Here is a 20,627-nt window from a genome sequence, read left to right on the forward strand (position 1 = left end):
TCCAGTTCTTGGCACTGGTCCTAGGGAAGACCTTGATAAACTTACCATGCTTCTCGTCCCCAGCAATGAGAAACCAGAAATAAAAACACATGGTGATTAAACATGCAGATGAGAGCTATTGGCCGTATTTTTATCTACAAAGAAATTACCTATTGACATATGCAGACGATGAGTCACAATAACATGGCTGAAGACAATGACCAAATCACACGCCAGAAGATGAGGAGGCGATGATGTTTTGGTCCGTCATGGACCATTATCAAGTCGATTGTGATGGGGGGAAAGAAAGGCATGGGTATTAAGGCAAAAGTGAGGAGCAGCAGGTACGAGGAGGTAATTCCTAGGAGGAGGCAAGACCAAGGAAAAAGGTAAGAGCAAAAAGAAAGGTACGGATGGGATGGGTGTAATAAAGGGGTGACAAAAGAATGAGAACATAAGAATAAAAGGAGAAAGAAAAAGATAAAGCGGGTAAGCTTATGTCAGGTCACGTTTGTTAGAAAGGTTAGAAGATTTGAGTATGTACCATGAAAGGGAAGAGTCAACAGCAACAAAGCCAGGGCTAAGGTTCATGTTGGGCAGGTTGTGTATCAGAGCCGTGTCAACAAGCAAACATCTGTGAAGAGTTGAGGCAAGAAAGATTACTTCAGCCACGTTATTGTGACTCATCGCCTGCACAAGAAAGATTATTTTAGATCAGTCAGTGAGATGATAAGAATCTCTATCATGACAGTAGAGAGCATTGTTTGTGTCTGCAGACACAAATGATGCTCTCTCATAAAAGAACACTTCTTTTGTGCTCCTTAAGTCTGTCATTTAATGTATAGGTAGTTTCCCCAAGGTATGGGAGAGGACAAGACGAACAGGGAATATAGACATGAGCAACATTAGAAGCAGAGGAGCAGTGTGAACCAGATTACTAGGAAGTGTCAGTTTGTCGAAAGGCGAGCTTTATGTCAAGAGGATGAAGGATATTTGTGAGATTTTTGAGTTCAGAAATGAAGGGAAGGCAGAGCACAGTGCTAGTAGTGTTGGAAACAGGTTTGGGATGAAAGAAATTTTGTTTAGCTTGAGAATAGGCACAGTTGATAAAATGTAAAGGGTAACCAAGGCGAGATAAAGATTTGTAAATCAAGGAACTTTCCAAATCAAGAAACTGAGGGTTGCTTTCACTATCAACATAGTGAGAGGTCTGAGAATAGTGGTGTTCTAGTTAACGTTATAAATTAAAAAAAAAAAAAAAAACGGCAATAAAACACACAAAGATCATTTTCATATATCATATGATCTTGTATGATTAGATCTCCATTATTGATGACTTTCTTGATGCATTTTGCATTCTGTAACAAGTCCAGTCATTTTAAGTCCATTTACATGACCTAAATTAGTTGTTGCAATAGTTGTGGTGGTGGTCACCACGCAGTCTTACATAGTGGTTCTCACTTTAAAATGAAACTATCCTTTTTGTAACTTAAAACACGAGGCCAACATCATCTCGGAGGCAAGGCACCAGCTGTGGTGCATGGATCTTGTACCCCTTGACCCCCCCCCATTTTTTTTCCTCTATCTCCAGCTCCAGAATCTGTACAGGTCCACACGACGGTGCACTCTACTGAGGTGCACATGTCTAGCAGATGGGAAGCAGAGGTACCCCCAGAGGTGCTTTTAGATTTTTGCCCCCCAGTGTCCTGACCATTTTCATCTAGAGGCAATTTTTTAACATATTAATGTGCCTTGTTTGGATTTTTGGAACATAAGCATTGCCTTTTCCCCCTCCAAAATTGGCTTTCATAAGTGATGAAGCACAATTTTTATTCTAGAAAATTTTGACTTCATTTGTAATGCTTTTTCTACACATGCATTGGTAGTGGCCTCTGAAGTACATTGCTGCTCTTTCTTCAAAGTTTCTTCTCAGGTTTTACCTTTAAAGTATGCCTTGAAACCGTTTTATTCTGCCTCATCTCCAACATGAAGGTATCTCCTTAGGTTGTGTTATAAACACTATTCTTGTCCTGGTTGCTTTGAATGATCTCCTTTCCCCTTTTCTCCTGATGGGTTCATTCTGCACTTTATTCTGACCTTACCATTTACTGTCTTGTTTGTTACTGTAGTGGCCTCTTGTAATGCTTTAATAGCCCCAAGTCTTAAAAAAAAAGAAGAGTTCAGCACATAAGCAATGTTAGATTTCAATTATGTTAAGATGAAATACAGCCAGATATAAAACATTCAAGTTTTAATCTCAGTTATAATAGTGTTGTCATCAATAACTAATTAAATTAACACAAACTCAGTTGTATGAGGGCCTCAAATGTGGGCACAGCTGTTAATTTGATAAGCTTGGAATAGACTTAGTATATATATATCAACAAACTATGTAACTAGCTCATCATGGCTATAACTTGCTTAGAAAAAAAAATTGGGGTTTCAGATCCCGAGTCTTATGTGCATATAGTACTGTACCTGGATCACACCTGGATGGGGTTCCGAGAGCTCTTCTACTTCCCCAAGCCCGGTCTCTACTTGTGATAGCTTGGTCCAACAGGCTGTTGCTTGGAGCAGACATATCCTGGGCAGGACAGAAATGGTCGGGCACATATCCTATCATCTAATTCACCTGTTCACCAAGCAGTAAGTAGGTACCCAGGAGTTGGCCAGTTTCTTGTTAGTCCACTACAGCCTGGTTGGTTTGGTACTTGCAGAAAATGGTCCATTTTTTTTTTTTTCCACATTTGTTTTTTCAATATTTTTTATACTTGCTGGGAGGATATTGCACAACTGCAGACCTTTAATGTTCATACAGTGTTCTACTCTATTGTGCATATGGCACCTATACTCTTCAATGGCTCTATTCTGCATTTCCTTCCATATCATTCACTGAGTTATTGTTACTTTACTGTGCAAATTTGGGACCTGGCCCTCCAGTATTATCCATTTATATATTATTTGATACCTCTCGTTTCCTTTCTAGAGTATATTTTGAGAGCTTCCACTATGATTCACAGGACAGGTAGAGGCAGTGCATAATAAACGAAGCAAACTAACTTCAATAACCACCTTGCAGAAGCCTCTGCTTATGTACCTATCTCTCAAACAAATTCTTTACTCAGATTTCTACTGTCATTCATAACATGACATGAAATCACTGAAGATAAATACGGTTGGCTACACTATTACAAATAAATATATACTTAAGTGTGTCCCGTAGTACAATCATGTATGTCCTTGGTTCACAACTGAGACACCCTGGGTTCAATCCCCAAACAAGACAAAAGGTTGGGCACATTTTTTCACGCAATTCCTCTGTTCACCTCGCATTAAAATAGGTACCAGTGATCAGGCAATTGCCATGAGTTGCATCTTAAGAAAAGGTCAGTAGTTGGCTTAGTGGGGCCACTGCTCGATAAGCTTGAGTACTGTACAGGGTTCTTGTCCCTGACAACAGGAATTGAATGTTACATTCATCTGGCCTTCCTCCTGTAATCACAACAAAATGGAAAAAACTTTGGTTGAGTGTTATGAACCTTTATGAGTGTGGTTTGAGTATGTAGTATCCAAAACATGTAATGTCCCTTGCTATGAAATGTTTTATCAATGGATATACCATAGTCCAGGAATGTCATGTACACTTCACGTGGCTCCTACCTGCTGGCTTGAAGAGGGGCGTCATAAGCCATACTCAACGTCCCTCTGAACTAGCAGAGCACGCAAGCCCTTTGCCATGACAAGGTAAAGGTAGCATCTTAGTGGGCGGGTTACTAAACTGTACAAGACAAAATAATAAAAAACAATTCATATTTAACTAAATATTTATGTATTGAAACAACAATAACAACGTGTTCAATAAGAGGCCTTGTACAAGGGTGTATTATCTATCGAGTGACATTTGTTATATAAAACAAATAAAACAATAACAATTTAAAATTGTATGAAAGAGTAAGTATACATGCAAGATTACCAATTTTAACATAGATATTAAAGTGAACAACGGTATTAAATTACTGTCTGAATATTTATACCCTTCACTTACTTAACAAATTAGGTATCATGTCCAGAGCCTTCTCCTGTTACAGAGCAGGAAGAGGACAGGAAGAGATAAATGATTATGATAAAAAGCCAAGTCATTTATTGCATTTTCTACAAACATACAATGGACACAATTCGATATGACAATATATATATACACACATTTGTATCCTGGGTAAAATGGCTGTACACTTTCTACAAACCTATACTACATATAGGTGATGGGCAATACAAGTTACTACCTGGCAATACAAACTACTGTTTAAACTATACACTACATTTTTGTGCTCCCAGCAAAATACCAAAAAGAGCCAATTGATTAACTAGGTAAAAGTGAGAAAATAATTTGGAAGACAAATTATTATTTAGAAATATTATGCAGCTACTTGTCTAAGATAAAATGAACATGTAAAGTAACCAATTATATAAAATTAGTAATCATATACAAACTTATATATAGTTAACTGATGATTACACAAGTAACTTTAGTAGGACCTGATAGCAGGTGGTACAGTTGCACATTCTGCATCATCTAGGGTGTGATCAATTACAGGACGATACCATAGCTTCACCTGAGAAGAAGAAGAAAACCAGATTAACACACAGTACTAATATAAATGTCAGGGGGAAATTGAGTCCTGAAAACCACAACAAACTGAAATGAACAAATCCATGAGGGCCTTGATGAGGGTTCCCGGACATACCTTAATTCATTTGATATATCACGTAATTGCGGTTTCTGTGTGAACTGAAATGACGTTAGGTGACACGAAAATCCTCATAGGCCTAAGTGTTATAAGTAAAGGTGGTGTTCTTAGGGGTGCTGGGGAAGGTGTTTAATAAATTTTCCACTCATTCACCTCCCAACGGCTTTGGCTGAACGGTACAGCGCCGGTCTCACTTCATGCAGGTCGGCGTTCAATTGTAACATGAGAGCACTACATAGAACATTAACAGAATAACAGCCACAGGGGCGAGGTGCCTGACAGTCGGCACAAAACAATGGAAAATTCACACCTTTAAGAAGCTAACCATGGGACAGTTGAACTCGGGTCAATGGTGATGTGGTCACGAGGTTATTAGATATGATGCAGTAATGCTAATCTGTCAAAAGTAAGCCAAAGACCTCACACACCTTGTCCAGCTGGTTAGGAGAGTTAACGTCCAACAACAAAACAGGGAGAGAAGTCGCGTGAGGTGGAGTTTGTTTGTGGTTCCGGGAAGGACGTTGTTTCAAGGTCACGTGGAACAACTGGTATAGTAAGTACGACTCTTGTACCCAACACATTGTCATTCAATTATCTTTGCCTCTGATGTGGAACAGTGTTAGGGAGTGTCATTCCTGTGTGTATTAATGGTACCTGTCTTAGTGATATTGGGCTTACCATCCCCTTTGACCCCTTGTGACCTAGTGTCCTTAATTATCCAGTACTCCTCCCCCGTCAGTCCCTTGTTGAGGTGTCGGTATTAGTGTCCCACCTTGCTCCCGTTTATTCTACAGTACACCCCAAGTGGTTTAAGGATTATTCGAGTGACAGGCCAAGATCCTTTTACCATTCATTTGTTTCTTACACCTGTCCTGGTAAGATACTATACCATCTAAAAGTCCTCTGGTTCACTCCCTTCGGCCCCCTGTCTGGAAAACTCAGGGTGGTGGCAGCATTATTTCTTATTTGGAAAGACATACGAAGACAGTAGCAGCTAATATTTCTCTCTCTCTCTCTCTCTCTCTCTCGCTCTCTACTCCCTTAACCCTTGTGCTGCTAAGGGCTATTTGGCCATTGTCACCCCACAGGCGCATAACGAAAAAAAAAAAAAATTCTTCTAAATCTGTTAATTTGTGTTATCTGATCATGGGGAAAAAAAAAATAGTAAGTGGCATATTTTGCCCGCTATAGGGCAGGGAAAAGAGGTGCCGACTCATCGTGCGTCCCAGGCGGTCTGCTCCTCCCCAGCTGTCAGGCAGGAGTGGCCACAAAGAGATAATTACCTAATTATTTCAATGTCTCTGATTTTTCTTATTTTTTTCTGTAATATTATTCAATAGTGTAGTGTGATATATTTCTATACTGTAATAAAATGTGTAAATCATCGCTGTACTCAAAATTATGGTGTGCATATTGCTGATTCAATAATTATGTTCATAAAACAGTGAACAAATACTTTGTCGGTTATTACACTATACACACAGGTTATATATAAGTATCTGCATGTTTTGTTCACCATAACGAACCACCAAGTTGGTATTACGAGTCAAAAAGCAACGAGGAGTGACCGCCACACACCAGCCAGCCACTCGCTACCACTCACTCCCTCAACACCTCACTCGCCCACATTCTCCTCCCACCATACTGTTTTTGCTTTTATTCACTATATACAGATGTTATATATAAGTATCTACATGTTTTGTCACACCACAACTGTACACCTAAGCTTATATAGTTCAGGCACTAAGAGATGTCGCTACACTCACAGTCAGCTGGCGGCTGCCTCCCTCATACATTCAGGGGTCAGACACTCTAAAATTTCTCCCCCCAACAATACTGTCTGTGGTGTTATTACCCTGAATACACACATTATATGTAAGTATTTACATGTTTTGTTGACCATAACTGTTCAACTAAGCCGGTATAGTGCCCAAAGAGCATAGTGGCCACCCCTACCAACATGACAAATCATGCAGATGTCGCCACCTCCCTCACCAAAATGGCTTCTCCCCCACACTCCTTTTACTGCTATTGCACTGTATATACATGTTATAAGTAAGTATCTACATTTGTGTTCACCATAACAAACCACTAAGTTGATATCTTGACAGTCAACATACTTCAGCCACGTTATTGTGACTCATCGCCTGCATAAGTTGATATGCTGAGTGGCAGTGGCAGCCCGCCACTGGCTGTCACTTCCCTCCCTCACCTCACCCGATTCGCCACCATTCTCCTCCCACCATATTTTTCAAGTTTTATTCTCTATATACAGACGTTATATATAAGTATCTGCATGTTTCATTCACCATAGCGAACAACTAAGCTGGTATAGTGAGTCCAGACAGTAAAAGGTGGTCACACAGAGTCAGCAGACAATGCTACCTCCCTCCCCACCAAGATTACTCCTCCCACTACAGCACTAATTATCACAACAATCCTTCTATTATCAGAATGCTGGTCATTTTTATCAGTCAGGGGTCTTCTGTAATACTATCATCGCTAAATAGCATGAACATATATATTATGGCATTTTTAGGCGAAGCTGTGGGGTCACAAGCTGAACAGCAATGCTGTGAGCTCATGCTGCGTGCACCAGCCTTGGTGGCTCACTCAGTACTGAGGCCCCTCAACACCCGGGAATTTGGTCCACGATTTTTTTTAAATGGTGTCTGTTTACAAAAACCCTTATGAAGGTGAAGTGAACCCATGTATCCACGGGCCGTTTAAATCTTGTGTAGTACTCCATGTCATATGACGCGATGCTCAATTTATTGCAAGTTACTCAACCCTTCATATGACATGTTGTGCAGTTTAAGGGTTAAGTTGCTTATCCAGAGCTCAGACTATCCTGAGTAATTATTTAGGTTCTTGTATGACAGACCAAGTGTTAATTCAGTATATGACAATAGCAAGGAGCCCTGGTTATTACAATGGTGATAGCATCTCCCATCATTACACAATCCCCAACCATCCAAGTGCTTGGGCACCATTCTTTTTCCCCTTCCCCCCCAAAGATCTGGTGGTGGTCAAATTTCCAACAGCCTGGTGGTCAACCAGGCTGTTGGACACAGCTGCTCACAGCATACACTCTTAATTATAAGTTGTGGTGGACACGTGGGCCTGCAGGCCACTCCAAGCAACAGTTTGTTAGACCAAGTTATCACAAGTCGAGCCTGGCTTGGGGAGAAAAAATGCCGACCCTAGTCCAGGTTTACCATTGCATTACAGTTACTTTAACACAAAAGCTGAAAAGCCACTAAAGTCTAAAACTCACAACCATAAACAGACTTACAGCACCAGTTTCCATATTGACAGTAGAGAGTGTGTGCTTCCGCCAGTGACTTTCAAATGGTGCGGGCTTCTGACCTTCTAGGGGCTTGCTGAAGTCGTATTCATCATGGCGAACCTGAAATAAATCGTCTTCTAAATAATTCACTAAATTTGATATTCTACATTTTAATAATTTTCTGACCGTGTAGAAATAAATTGCCTCTCAAGATTCTATTATCAGTCTGACAAGCGACATTGATAGGAGTAGACTTACATGGTGTATTAGGCCTGAACCAGAATTGTTAGCAGAAAAATTTCAACTCGACAAGCCACAACTGACGACATAGATATCTACATGCTTTTGTTTCAGATTAATAATTAAATAACCAACAAGTATATTTATTAAAAAAATCCAAGAATTGCGATCGAATGTCTTACCTTATAGTCTTCGCGGGCATGAGCACCCCGAGACTCCTTTCGGGCTTCTGCTCCGACTATTGTTAGAATCGCATTGATCATGAGATTCTGAAGTTCCAGGGTCTCCACCAAATCTGTGTTCCATATCATGCCACGGTCAACCAGCTGCAGCGAACACATGATATTATTTTTAATGGACCATATATTTGTGTCTCCTTACTCAGGAATTGCATTTAAGACAATGAAAAGCGGGTAAATTCTTTTGATGTGCAAAACAAAATTAGTCACTTCACATTGCAGTACAAATATGGTCTATAGTAGAGTATTTGATTAAATTTAATGCACTGATACAGAGTGCTGCCATCTAAACAAAATGCAATTCCATTTATCTAAATTTTCTTCCCTATAACCCAAAAAATGAAAGCTTCCTTAATACACAAATTTATGCGAGTCAAAAATAATGGCTGAAGAGTTGATATCCAACCCACACAACTGAAAATGAAAAACCAACTACTTTTTAGTCCGTCCTGGACCATTATTACACAACTCTATAATGATCAGGGACAGACCCAAATATCATTGGTTCTTCATTTTCAGACATGTGGATTATATCAAAAACTTAATTCCCAAAGGAACAGCCATGGATTATGCTGCATTGCACAAAATACTGTATTCATTAACTAGTTTTGATTTCTTACTAACTTCAAATATGCCCAAGCATGCACAGTGTAATCACATTAATATTATGTATCAGAGCAAATATCAAAGTGTAATGGGAATGAACTTGCATCCCCGGACTCGTCCCTGCATTACCAACTGAACCATGACGAGAAATAAGTTATTCTGGGTAGCCCCTCTGGATGAGATACTTTTAAGCTCCTCATGGTTCAGTGGGTAGTGCACATGTCTAAAGTCTCCAGGGACCTCCAAATCCCATTACACTGGCTCAATATTTTCTTAATTGCAACCTGTGTCTCATTTGGAGACACTAATAGTGAATTTCAAATCGAGGCAACTGACACAGCTTTGAATTTGGCAAGATCAGATAAGACGAGATGAACACAAGTTGTTCCATCCCCTTTAAATTCACTGAGATATGCTCCATCACAATGACCTGGACGTTATGTCAAACCACAATGCAGAACCTTATAGACATACGCGATTAATTGCAGAACTACATTACGAATAGCAACCTACCTTAATGTCATCCAACTTGGGCCATAGAGCAGTCATTCGATCACAACCTTCTTTTAGGACTTCACCGGTGCGGAAGACTGCCGCGTGATTTTGCATCGTTTTCTGCATTATTGATCGCACTTCTGCCGTCAACATGTTGCCCTTCGCAAATCTCAGCTTGTCAATGTTGGCCACTGATGCCTCGCCAGCATTCTGTACAAGGCAGCACCAAATACAGTATACATTTTGCTAGTATGGCAATTCCAAAAATTATTACTTACCCAGTACAGTACAAACACACATATATGTACATTTACACACACACACACACACACACACATGTACATACCTAATAGGCCAAGTTACCCAACAAGCCAAATTTAACTGAAATTATATATTAAAAAAAAAATTCTTATGGTTTGATAAAGCTTTCCATTAAATTAAAAAAAATAATCATACATATATTGTACAGTTAAAACTAACAAATCTGATCAAACCTAACATAACTAAGTCAGTAATTAATGTTCTTTATAATATTAATTTGAATAAATCAATTTGAAAATAATGAAATTCAGTCAGTCTGTTAGGCAAATTCAGCCTTGCATACTTGGCCAAATAGTACAGTTCTGGCTATTAGGTATGACACAAAGCCAGGTCCTTTAACTCCAAATAACTAAGTGTCAAAAAGCATCCTAGCTATCGAGGAAGACAAGTCTGTACACCAAGGGTTCAAAAAGTTTTCCCTGGAATGGGCATGAACGTACAAGCAGGATGGCAAGAGGAACAGCAGCATTCAAGATGAACTTTCAATTAAGAACCTTGATAAGATGATCACTAACTACCACACGAACACAAGGAACCAGCTGTAACTGGCTTCAGTCGAACCACTAGAACACTGGATCTCGAACAGCTCCATCTGCAAGACATCCTCCAGAAACAGAAGAATTAAGAAAAAGTGAAAAGGAAGACAGTGGGGCGATGAAGTAGACTCGACAAATTGACACGAAATGGCAAAGTCTTCCAATTTTGCAACTGCAGCAACAGTACAGCAAACTGCAGTATTAGTGTAAATATCTTGGACAAAGTATCACAGGCTGCTGGTGAAGAAAAAAGACTAACACTGCTCCAACCGACCAGCTTGGAGACCACTCGAGGGAAGGAGGTAACCGAGTTCTTGACGAGCAAAGATTTTAAGCAGGCCGTCTAATCCGCTACAATTAAAAGCCGTGGAAAAAGGGGAACCTAGATATGCTCCCCTGCCAGAACACTGAAGACAATGGAAGCCACTTTCCATTAGAGACCTTGCAAATTAAAAAAAAAACAAAAGACTGCAGTTAATAAAAAAAACACTGAATATTGCCAGCAAGCCAGGTGATATGGACATGGCACTACAGCCAAGGAACAGATGGGGCCGAACTCTGAAAAGAATGAACTCCAATTCACACACGTGGTTCCTATTCCAAAGGTACAAAAAGTTTCAGAACCTACAGTACCTAGTCTGAGCAGCTGGAAGGCAGGATGACAAAGTTTTTTAAAATCCAGTTAATTACCTTACCTTTTGTTGAGGATGGTTATCAGGAGAAAGTGTCAAGCCACTATGACTACTGTACATAGCACTTGATCCACAACCCAAAGGATAACAAACCCAAGATGTGAAACCAGGATATGTCTTACAAACTAAATGAGAGGTTACAACATGCCCCCATACACAGGTAGACGTCAGATCAGTTCATAGTCTGTCTTCTCCAATAGAATCTTGTCATTCACAATGGAAGTAGAGCCCTGCAGAGGAGTGAAGTTGGCTTCAAACCAGAATACGGCAAAACAAAATAACTAGAGTATATCCAAAGAGCCTGCCACCCTTTCTCTGGGGCTACAGGGCCCCCTATGGAAGTTTAGAACACCCCCTAGGAACAAAGGCAGAAATATATCCCAAGCCTCTTGGGGACCCAAGACTAGGATAAAAGAATGGGAACCCAAGCACTTTGCAGACACAAATTAATCTTCATACACCTCGGCATGAGAAATGGATCATCAAACAAGAGCCCAGCTCATCCTTGACTCCCAAGTCAAGGCAATCAGAATGGCCAGATCTCTTTTCTAAATGAAGATATCATGCCAAGAATCTGCAAAAGCTGGAAGCAGACTGCCAGTGTCTATTCTTCTGGCCTTGTGTTATTACACAAAACAAGCACAGAGGAAGCTTCATAAGCTGCCTACTATGACGTGGGTTCGAACAAAATGGTCAAGCAATTACAATTTATGTGCACTGTTGCATGTTGCTCAATCATGAATCTCAATTATTTATATATATACTGTATATGGTAAAGAACAGAGGTCTTGGAACAGAGCCCTGGAGGTCTAACCAAATATATACGATAACTCTGAAATAACCTTCCCAACCATTTGGGCTGAATGGTAGAGCAATAGTCTCGCTTCTTGCAGGGTGGCGCTCAATCCCCGACTGTTCAAGTGGTTGGGCACCATTCCTTCCCCCATTTCATCCTTATCCTGATCCCTTCTAAGTGCTATATACAGTAGTCTTAATGGCGTGTTGCTTTCTCCCAATTGTTCTCTTCTTCAGAAATAACCTTTTAATAAGAACAATCAAGGAAACCCACAGATGGACTACTGGCCTATACATGGCAGCTCCTATTCATATCTTGTTTATGTATATATGTCTACAACACACACACACATTACATTATATGATACAATTAATCACCACAAATTATCTAAATTAAAAAAATTAAGAAGAACCGAGATAAAAAATATAAACACTCACAGGAGACAGCTCCCCGATGGATTCACCAGGCTTGTTTTCCTGAGCTATCGTGTGAGCACACGCTCGGCCAAACACCACAAGGTCCAGGAGAGAGTTGGCTCCCAGACGATTGGCTCCGTGGACGGAGGCACACCCTGCCTCACCTGCAGCGTACAGACCAGGCACAATTTTGTCTTCTTTTCCGTCATATGTAACCACCTGTTGAAAATAAAATCAGCGTTGAATGTAATGAAATGCCACTTTCTGGGTGAGCCCCTGAAGCTCCCTGAAGCTATCCGATCTGATATGCACTATATTAGTTTGGGAGTCACCAGTCACAGGAGTCCATATGCCTACTGGGAATCACGTGCCAGGACATGGCCCCCTCAGAAAGGTGCAGGGAGCAATGGCCTATGAGCACTTTACATTTAAAGTATAGTACTGTATATCATAATTGCCATAGACCGGGGAAAGGACCCAGAAAGGTAGACGAGTTAAAACAGACCACCGTCTGGTTAACTTGTGCAATCTACATCCTAAAAGATCAAAACAAGTCTCCTAGAAAGAAACCCAACAAGCAACACTTCATGCACCTAGCACTCCTGCTTGTTTGTGGAGGGGGTCGACAGCCCCTCCACTCCAGTTATTGAACAATGAAAACTGCCAACCAGAGTTGACACTGACACTGTCAGTGTCAAAACTTGACACTGCGGATAACCTGACTCACACAAGCCCTGGAACAGGGAACTATGGAAACCGGATCCACGCACAGTCCACTGTCAGAGAACCAGTGGCAGGCAGGTAGCGGTGTAAAGCCGCCACCGGACATAATACACCCCCGGCCTAACAAAGCATCCACAACCACGGACCCCTACGGAAGCCTGCCGTCTCATTATATGCCAGAAAAAAAAGGAGAAGGCTGCAAACAAACAAAACGACCATCTGGACCAAACGAACAGAATCTCCGGCGTCGGAGGAGAGCACGAAGCTCCCCAATTCGAACCACAGAGGCCAAGGGCAACAAAAAGAAGGCCTTCCAAAAGCAATCCCGAACCGAAGCAAGGAGAACAATAAAGCGAGGAGAAAGAAAGAATAGAAAGAACTCGATCTAAAGACCAAGAAGGCTCATGCGGTGCACGAGCAGGCCATAGGTGAAAAACTAATGAGAAAGCTAGCGGAACGGAGTGGAAGTAACATCCACCCCAAATGCAAGCAGCAGTGGTTCCACCAACACCGCGCAATATGAAGCGACAGTAATAAGCATGAGATGCCGACCCACAAAAAGCCAAGAAAGGACAAAACAACCTGGCCTGAAATTGGCAAAAACCGAGAAAGAGAAAGAAAATGTCAGAAAGAATGCCAAGAAACGTCATACTGTCGTTGAGAAGAAGACCCACAGGTGGGACACCATCAAAGAAATCAACAGATCACCATACATATGGCGATACACACGCGCCGGAAAGACCAGACGCTTAGTGTGGAGCACTCAGGAAAACCAGCGAGGTACCTCACTGGTCTGACCTGCTGTAAAAGGCGGAGTCGGGAAAAATGCCTGGGTTTGGACACCATGCAAGCAGTGCCTGAAACCAAGACTGGGCCAGACACCTTGGAGCCAGGAGAACCACTCAACCCCCCTCCCCCCAATAGGAATCCAGCCGAGCCAGAACATCATCAGCACCAGGGAAGAAGTAGTACAGGAACCCCTACCTCAACCAGTTCTGCCAAAAAGCATCTACCATGAGGGCCTTACAGTCAGGGAAAGGCTGTAAAATGGAAAGTACAATGAAAAATGCAGAGACCACACTGACACCAGGGCCTGGTAGCCTGGTGGATAGCGCGCAGGACTCTTAATTCTGTGGCGCGGGTTCGATTCCCGCACCAGGCAGAAACAAATAAGCAAAGTTTCTTTCACCCTGAATGCCCCTGTTACCTAGTAGTAAATAGGTACCTGGGAGTTAGTTAGCTGTCACGGGCTGCTTCCTGGGGTGTGTGCGCGTGGTGCGGAGAAAAAAAAAGTAGTTAGTAAACAGTTGATTGACAGTTGAGAGGCGGGCCGAAAGAGCAAAGCTTAATTCTGCAAACACAACTAGGTGAAGGTGAATACAAAGGGGTTCACCTCCGGGCGCCCATACATCCGACAAAGCCAAAGGAAGGAGGCGGCATCGACCGTCCACTCCGTGGAAAGAGGAATGGAGCGTGTCAGGCCATCTGCCAGGACAATGGACACACCCTGAATGCGAATGTCACAGAGCTAAATCCTGATAACTCAGCAGAAGAGCTACCCGAAGTGAATAGCCCCAAAGCCATGGACCGAAGTGACCCCCCCCCCCAGTTGAGACAAGGAACCACGGGGGAAGCAGTCCAAATGGAGACGGATCACCGAGCCCGAAGGAAGCCGGATCTGTCGCAGTGCTTGCCACACAGCCACAAACTCCCGCACCATGCTGTGAGCTCGAACAAAGGATGGCGCCCAACGCCCCTGGCTGCCCTTGTGAGCACAGGTCACAAAACCCCAAAATGAGAGACGAGGAGTCCGTGAACACATTGAGCGAGAGGGAGAGGAAGACGCCATGGCAGCAAAACCCAAAAACCCCAAGAGGAGGCCGAAGAGGCAGCAACTGATGCAAGGACACCGGGGAACAAACCCAGTGATCGCGAAAGCGGCGAAAGAGGCCGCTCTGTAGATACCAAAACACAGCCTCCGAAGCCAAACCCTGCCCAACGGATAAATCAGCAGGGAAAAGTTCGGGCTCCTGCACAAATGCTCGAGCAACCGCCGAATGACCCTGGTCCCTCCCAAAAACAGCTGAAGGTGGGATTGCAACCGGAGCAAAGCCACAGGAGGGAGAGAAATGGATGTAGTCCGAGAACCCCACACTAGGCCTAGCCAAGCCCGAACCTGGGACTGAACCCACTGGGACTTCTGCCAAGTTACCAGGAACCCCGAATCCGGCAAGCTGGGAAAGAACCAGAACCCTGGCTACCAGACGGGGTAGGGAGACCATACCAACCAGTCGTCGAGGCAGGTTGCCAGCCAGGAAGAAACCGAAACCTCAAAATGCACCCGATCAGTGTAAGAGGAATCGAACTCAAACAAAACCAGATCCAACACAGAGGCATAAACTCTGTGTTGGGCCAAGGGCCTCCCAAACCTCAGCAGGGGGGAAAGAAGAAAAGAGGAAGAAAATCTCCATAAAGATGAATCCAAGGAACCCTAGGGCACCCGGAAATGAACCTGGAGGGAGGGGAGCCCTATCTACCGCATTTTCTGGTGGATAAAAGGCACAATGTTAAATATTTTTTTTTTTACTGATAGGGAGCCAGACGAGCATTCAGGCTAAGGTCGCTAGGCACAAAAAAGTGCCCATAATAAAAGAAAGGAAACAAGCCTATAATATAACCCCTGTCCGGGATCACAAGACTGAGGTAATAATATTCAGAAGTACCAGTCTTGTACACAAGAAAAGACTGACCCGGGAACATACAACCACCACCCACAATTCTCCAGGGGAACGGACAAGGGAGAACAAAAATGGAGGAATCAATACGACTGGTTATATCTTGAGGTTATCTTGAGATGATTTCAGGGCTTTAGTGTCCTTGCGGCCTGGTCCTTGACCAGGCCTCCACCCCTAGGAAGCAGCCCGTGACAGCTGAGCAACTCCCAGGTACCTATTTGCTGCTAGGTAACAGGGGCATCAGGGTGAAAGAAACTCTGCCCATCGTTTCTCGCCGGCGCCCGGGATCGAACCCGGGATCACAGGATCACGCGTCCAGTGTTCTGTCCGCTCAGCTCCTGGCTCCCCAAATATACATGGTACACCCATAATGGGACACAGGTGGAAACCGAATATCCAAAGGAGTCACAGAGATAAAAAAGAACTTGTCCAGAGGCAGAGTAGTAAAGAAAGGGAATGCAGGAGACAGTGATGAGGTGGAGGCTGCAAACGTTGAAAGATAGGAGCTCAAGAAGCTCAGGAATGGAATACCAGTAGAACAATAGGCGAGAGACGGGCCCAAAACAGCCGAAGCGCAACCTCCATGAGCACAATTAGAAGAGTACAATGAGGCGAGTACAAACTTAACAAAACTACAGATGACACATCGGCAGGGATGAGGGAAGCACATGCCAATTCACGTACCTCCCCACCCATTTCATAGCAGACTTAACTGACACCTGAGACATGTCATACAAAAGTGAATGAGTAACTGCTTAGAACAATGGCGCATTAACTGAATGAAAAACGCTCCAAAATGTGGGAAAGGAATGATAAACCTTCAACCACCCAGCCGCCATATTCAAAGAGTCGATGACAACAAACCACAGCTGTGGGATGGTGCGCTACCCTGGCAGCCAATCATGGCACCTCCAAACATCACTCGGAAACCCAAGGTTCACAATCTATATAGCAAAATTCTTGTCAAAATTATAAACCATGAAGCCACTGATCTGAGTGGAGGGAAAAGCAGTGGTACCAAAAGCACCGGGAAATAACGTGCAATAAATGTATGATGAACCACACGAAAGTCATTATACAGTAATAATCCCCCCCCCCCCAACACAGTACAAAACATTCAAGCAAAAGATGGAGGCATCCAATGCAAGGGTGTGTAAATCATGCTGGCAAATATGGTAATACTAATACAGAAAGGGAAGGAGGATGAAAAACCCCTCCCCCTGCAGCAACAACCCCTGCCCAGAAGGCACAAGGCAAAAAGAGCCTAAGAGCTCCAAAAGGACCCCCCACCCTCCAAAGCCCCAACACAGGCCCCAGGGCAGAGCTCTCTTCCATGCCCACTACCCCTTGAAGAAGAGGTAGTGCCCAGGGGAAAAGCTTTCAAGAAGGGAGTCTGCTGGGTTGACTCTGAAGCCTTGGGGGGAAAATCGGGTTCAACCACCGCTGCACCTGAATTGGAAGGGGCAGCCCCCGAAGCCACCCGAGCCTCATCCTGAGCTAAACCCCGCCCCGACTCTGAAACCCTCAGACGTTCGGGAGCCGGAAGCAGGAAGGAAAGAAAAAGGAGCAGGTAAAGGAAGCAGGGGCACGTAAGGAACCAAAGTCAAAGAAACTAATGCCCCCTAAATCCTAGTCCCTAAAACCTAAGCGGGGCAGCTCCGGGACCTCTAACCGGGCAACCAACCTGGCTGATTGCAGTAAGGAGAATCAAGCATGCAAAGCAGCCGTTGCCTGATCCTTGGGATCAACAGACAAGGAATGAGTAAAGTGAAGTACAGTACAAGCAGGGAACAAGGCCCACAAGTCTTCAAATTGGTAGTGTCACGACCCAACAGACAGAGTGATGTAGGCCGTGCAGATGATCATTTGCCTGAGGCAGGGGGGAACGAACAACCAATGACTTCACACAAGGCGAGAGCGGGCTCGGAAGAAGTAGCCATTCTACGACCGAGCCCACAGGGGTTTTCCAGGGCCCGTTCGGTTAATTAGCCCTACAGGAAGTCCAGGCACTGGGACCAGCTAAGCTGGAAGAATCCTGTCAGGTAGCAGGCAAACTGACCACTAGTAGCAACTATGAAACCTCTCAACCAATATAGGAGGACAACCAACACAAACTAGGCTTGCCTAATAAGAAGCTAAGCAGACTTCCTCTGTTTAAACAAGGCAAGAACTCCAAAAAATTAAAAGAAAAACAAAACAAAAAACAGACATTAAACTGGCAGTCAGAGAAACATCAGCCACTGCGTTGAAGTAAAGCTAGCTGCACCAGCCACAGAGTGCCCCACCCAGGCGCACTGCATAACACTCCCCTACCCAGGGCAAGACGGAAAGCCCTAGACTATCAAGGCCAAAATCATCATCAAGCAATGAAGTCTTTAAACTGGGAGCAATTCCCAAACACCCCAGGGAAGATAACCCAGACACATAAGGGCGGTACTCATGGAGTACTGCCTAGGCACATGCTGCTGCTATACACTAAGACCTGGCCACCACACACAGCTGGAATAGCTATACACGGCAAAAATCCTGAACAGGAACGTGAAGCCAGAGGATACTGATCTGACAACCAGCACTTCACTTTAAGAACTGGAGTGGTGGGCTGCCGGCTCTCCCTCCCGTGTCTTTTCGGATGTAGATTGCACAGGTTAACTAGACAGTGGTCCGTTTTGATTCGCCTTCCTTTCTGGGTCCTTTCCCGGTCGATGGCAATTATGACATACTTTAAATGTAAAGTGCTCATAAACCATTGCTCCCTGTGCTTCTCTGAGGCGGACTAGGTTCTGGCTCATGGTCCCCGGTAGGTATAAGGACTCCTGTCACCGATGAACCCAAACTAATAGACAAAAGCTATCTGTACATATCAGTGCAGATAGCTTCAAGGAGCCGACAAGGCTCCCCACAGAAAAATACAGTATTTAATATTTTGGTTTTATATTTATAAATGAAGGTTATTGCTGTGCTATGTATAGTAGACTATTTTAAAATGTTTTATACTACCGTATATTAAAACTACTGATATACATATTGACCAGACCACACACACTAGAAGGTGAAGAGACGACGACGTTACGGTCCGTCCTGGACCATTCTCAGGTCGATTGTGCCGACACAATCGACTTTAGAATGGTCCAGGACGGACCGAAACGTCGTCGTCCCTTCACCTTCTAGTGTGTGGTCTGGTCAACATACTTTAGCCATGTTATTGCGACTCATTGCCTGCCTACTGATATACATACATTACTGTTTCCTATTGCTAAGGACATTAAGCTTGTATGGGTCCCCCCTAGGCTAACAACTGACCTGGCCCAAGATGCAACAGACAACAGTTGCCCAACTCTTGGGTACCTATTTAATTGCTACGTGAACAGGCATATCTGGTGTACATGAACAAGCAAAAATATCTTTGTGCCTGGGAATTAAACTCTGGACCAACTGGTCGTGGCTGGCTGTGCTAACCACTGACCTACATTCTATACAATCAAAATTCTTCCCAACACATTACACATTTCTGACCTCAGAGCATGGGCGAAGGTTATACATACCTATTCATAGCTCTGTGGTCAGTTCAGTCATGTCACATGTGAAAAGGTCTCTCGTTTAATTTCTACGGCAGGACAGAGATGCCCGGGTGGGTTTCCTTTCTCACTGGATGCCTCTGTTCATCAGGCAGTTACCTGGTTGATACCTGGTTGATGGGGTTCTGGGAGTTCGTCTACTCCCCAAGCCCGGCCCGAGGCCAGGCTCGACTTGTGAGAGTTTGGTCCACCAGGCTGTTGCTTGGAGCGGCCCGCAGGCCCACATACCCACCACAGCCCGGTTGGTCCGACACTCCTTGGAGGAATAAATCTAGTTTCCTCTTGAAAATGTCCACGGTTGTTCCGGCAATATTTCTTATGCTTGCTGGGAGGACGTTGAACAACCGCGGACCTCTGATGTTTATACAGTGTTCTCTGATTGTGCCTATGGCACCTCTGCTCTTCATTGGTTCTATTCTACATTTTCTTCCATGTCGTTCACTCCAGTACGTTGTTATTTTACTGTGTAGATTTGGTACTTGGCCCTCCAGTATCTTCCAGGTGTATGTTATTTGATATCTCTCTCGTCTTCTTTCTAGTGAGTACATTTGGAGGGCTTTGAGACGATCCCAATAATTTAGGTGCTTTATTGCGTCTATGCGTGCCGTATATGTTCTCTGTATTCCCTCTATTTCAGCAATCTCTCCTGCTTTGAAGGGGGAAGTGAGTACTGAGCAGTACTCAAGACGGGACAACACAAGTGCCTTGAAGAGTACAACCATTGTGATGGGATCCCTGGATTTGAAAGTTCTCGTAATCCAGCCTATCATTTTTCTGGCTGTCGCAATATTTGCTTGGTTATGCTCCTTAAACGTTAGGTCGTCAGACATTATTATTCCCAAATCCTTTACATGCTGTTTTCCTACTATGGGTACATTTGATTGTGTTTTGTACTCTGTATTATGTTTAAGGTCCTCATTTTTACCGTACCTGAGTACCTGGAATTTATCACTGTTAAACATCATGTTATTTTCTGATGCCCAGTCGAAAGCTTTATTAATATCAGCTTGAAGTTTTTCAATGTCCTCAGCCGAGGTAATTTTCATACTGATTTTTGTGTCATCTGCAAAGGATGATACGGTAGTAAATAGGTCCCCCGTATGTTAGGCAACAGTTGAGGGTTACATCCTGGAAAAGGTCAGCATGTGGTCTTGGTGACCCTCAACAAGCCTCAAGACGTTTCCAGTCCCCCGACAATGGGAACCTTTTATCTTTCTTACTCAAATAGATTCACACC

The 20,627-nt window shown here is 43.5% G+C and overlaps 1 protein-coding gene across 1 annotated transcript in view; it reads right to left on the minus strand.

The window, feature by feature from the left end:
- Window positions 1-3,785: 3,785 nt before the first annotated feature.
- LOC123755618 (succinate dehydrogenase, subunit A (flavoprotein)) overlaps window positions 3,786-20,627 on the minus strand; it is a 43,577-nt gene continuing 26,735 nt past the window's right edge. The window contains exons 10-14 of the mRNA XM_069300084.1: window positions 12,379-12,576; window positions 9,615-9,806; window positions 8,439-8,582; window positions 8,023-8,136; window positions 3,786-4,592 (exon numbers count right to left, since the gene is read on the minus strand). Coding sequence (XP_069156185.1) covers window positions 4,506-4,592; window positions 8,023-8,136; window positions 8,439-8,582; window positions 9,615-9,806; window positions 12,379-12,576 — 735 coding nt within the window. The 3' untranslated portion in view covers window positions 3,786-4,505. The remainder of the gene's footprint in view (window positions 4,593-8,022; window positions 8,137-8,438; window positions 8,583-9,614; window positions 9,807-12,378; window positions 12,577-20,627) is intronic.

Source organism: Procambarus clarkii, chromosome 43, assembly GCF_040958095.1.
Source record: "Procambarus clarkii isolate CNS0578487 chromosome 43, FALCON_Pclarkii_2.0, whole genome shotgun sequence".
In the NCBI taxonomy this organism is placed as follows: Eukaryota; Metazoa; Arthropoda; class Malacostraca; order Decapoda; family Cambaridae; genus Procambarus; species Procambarus clarkii.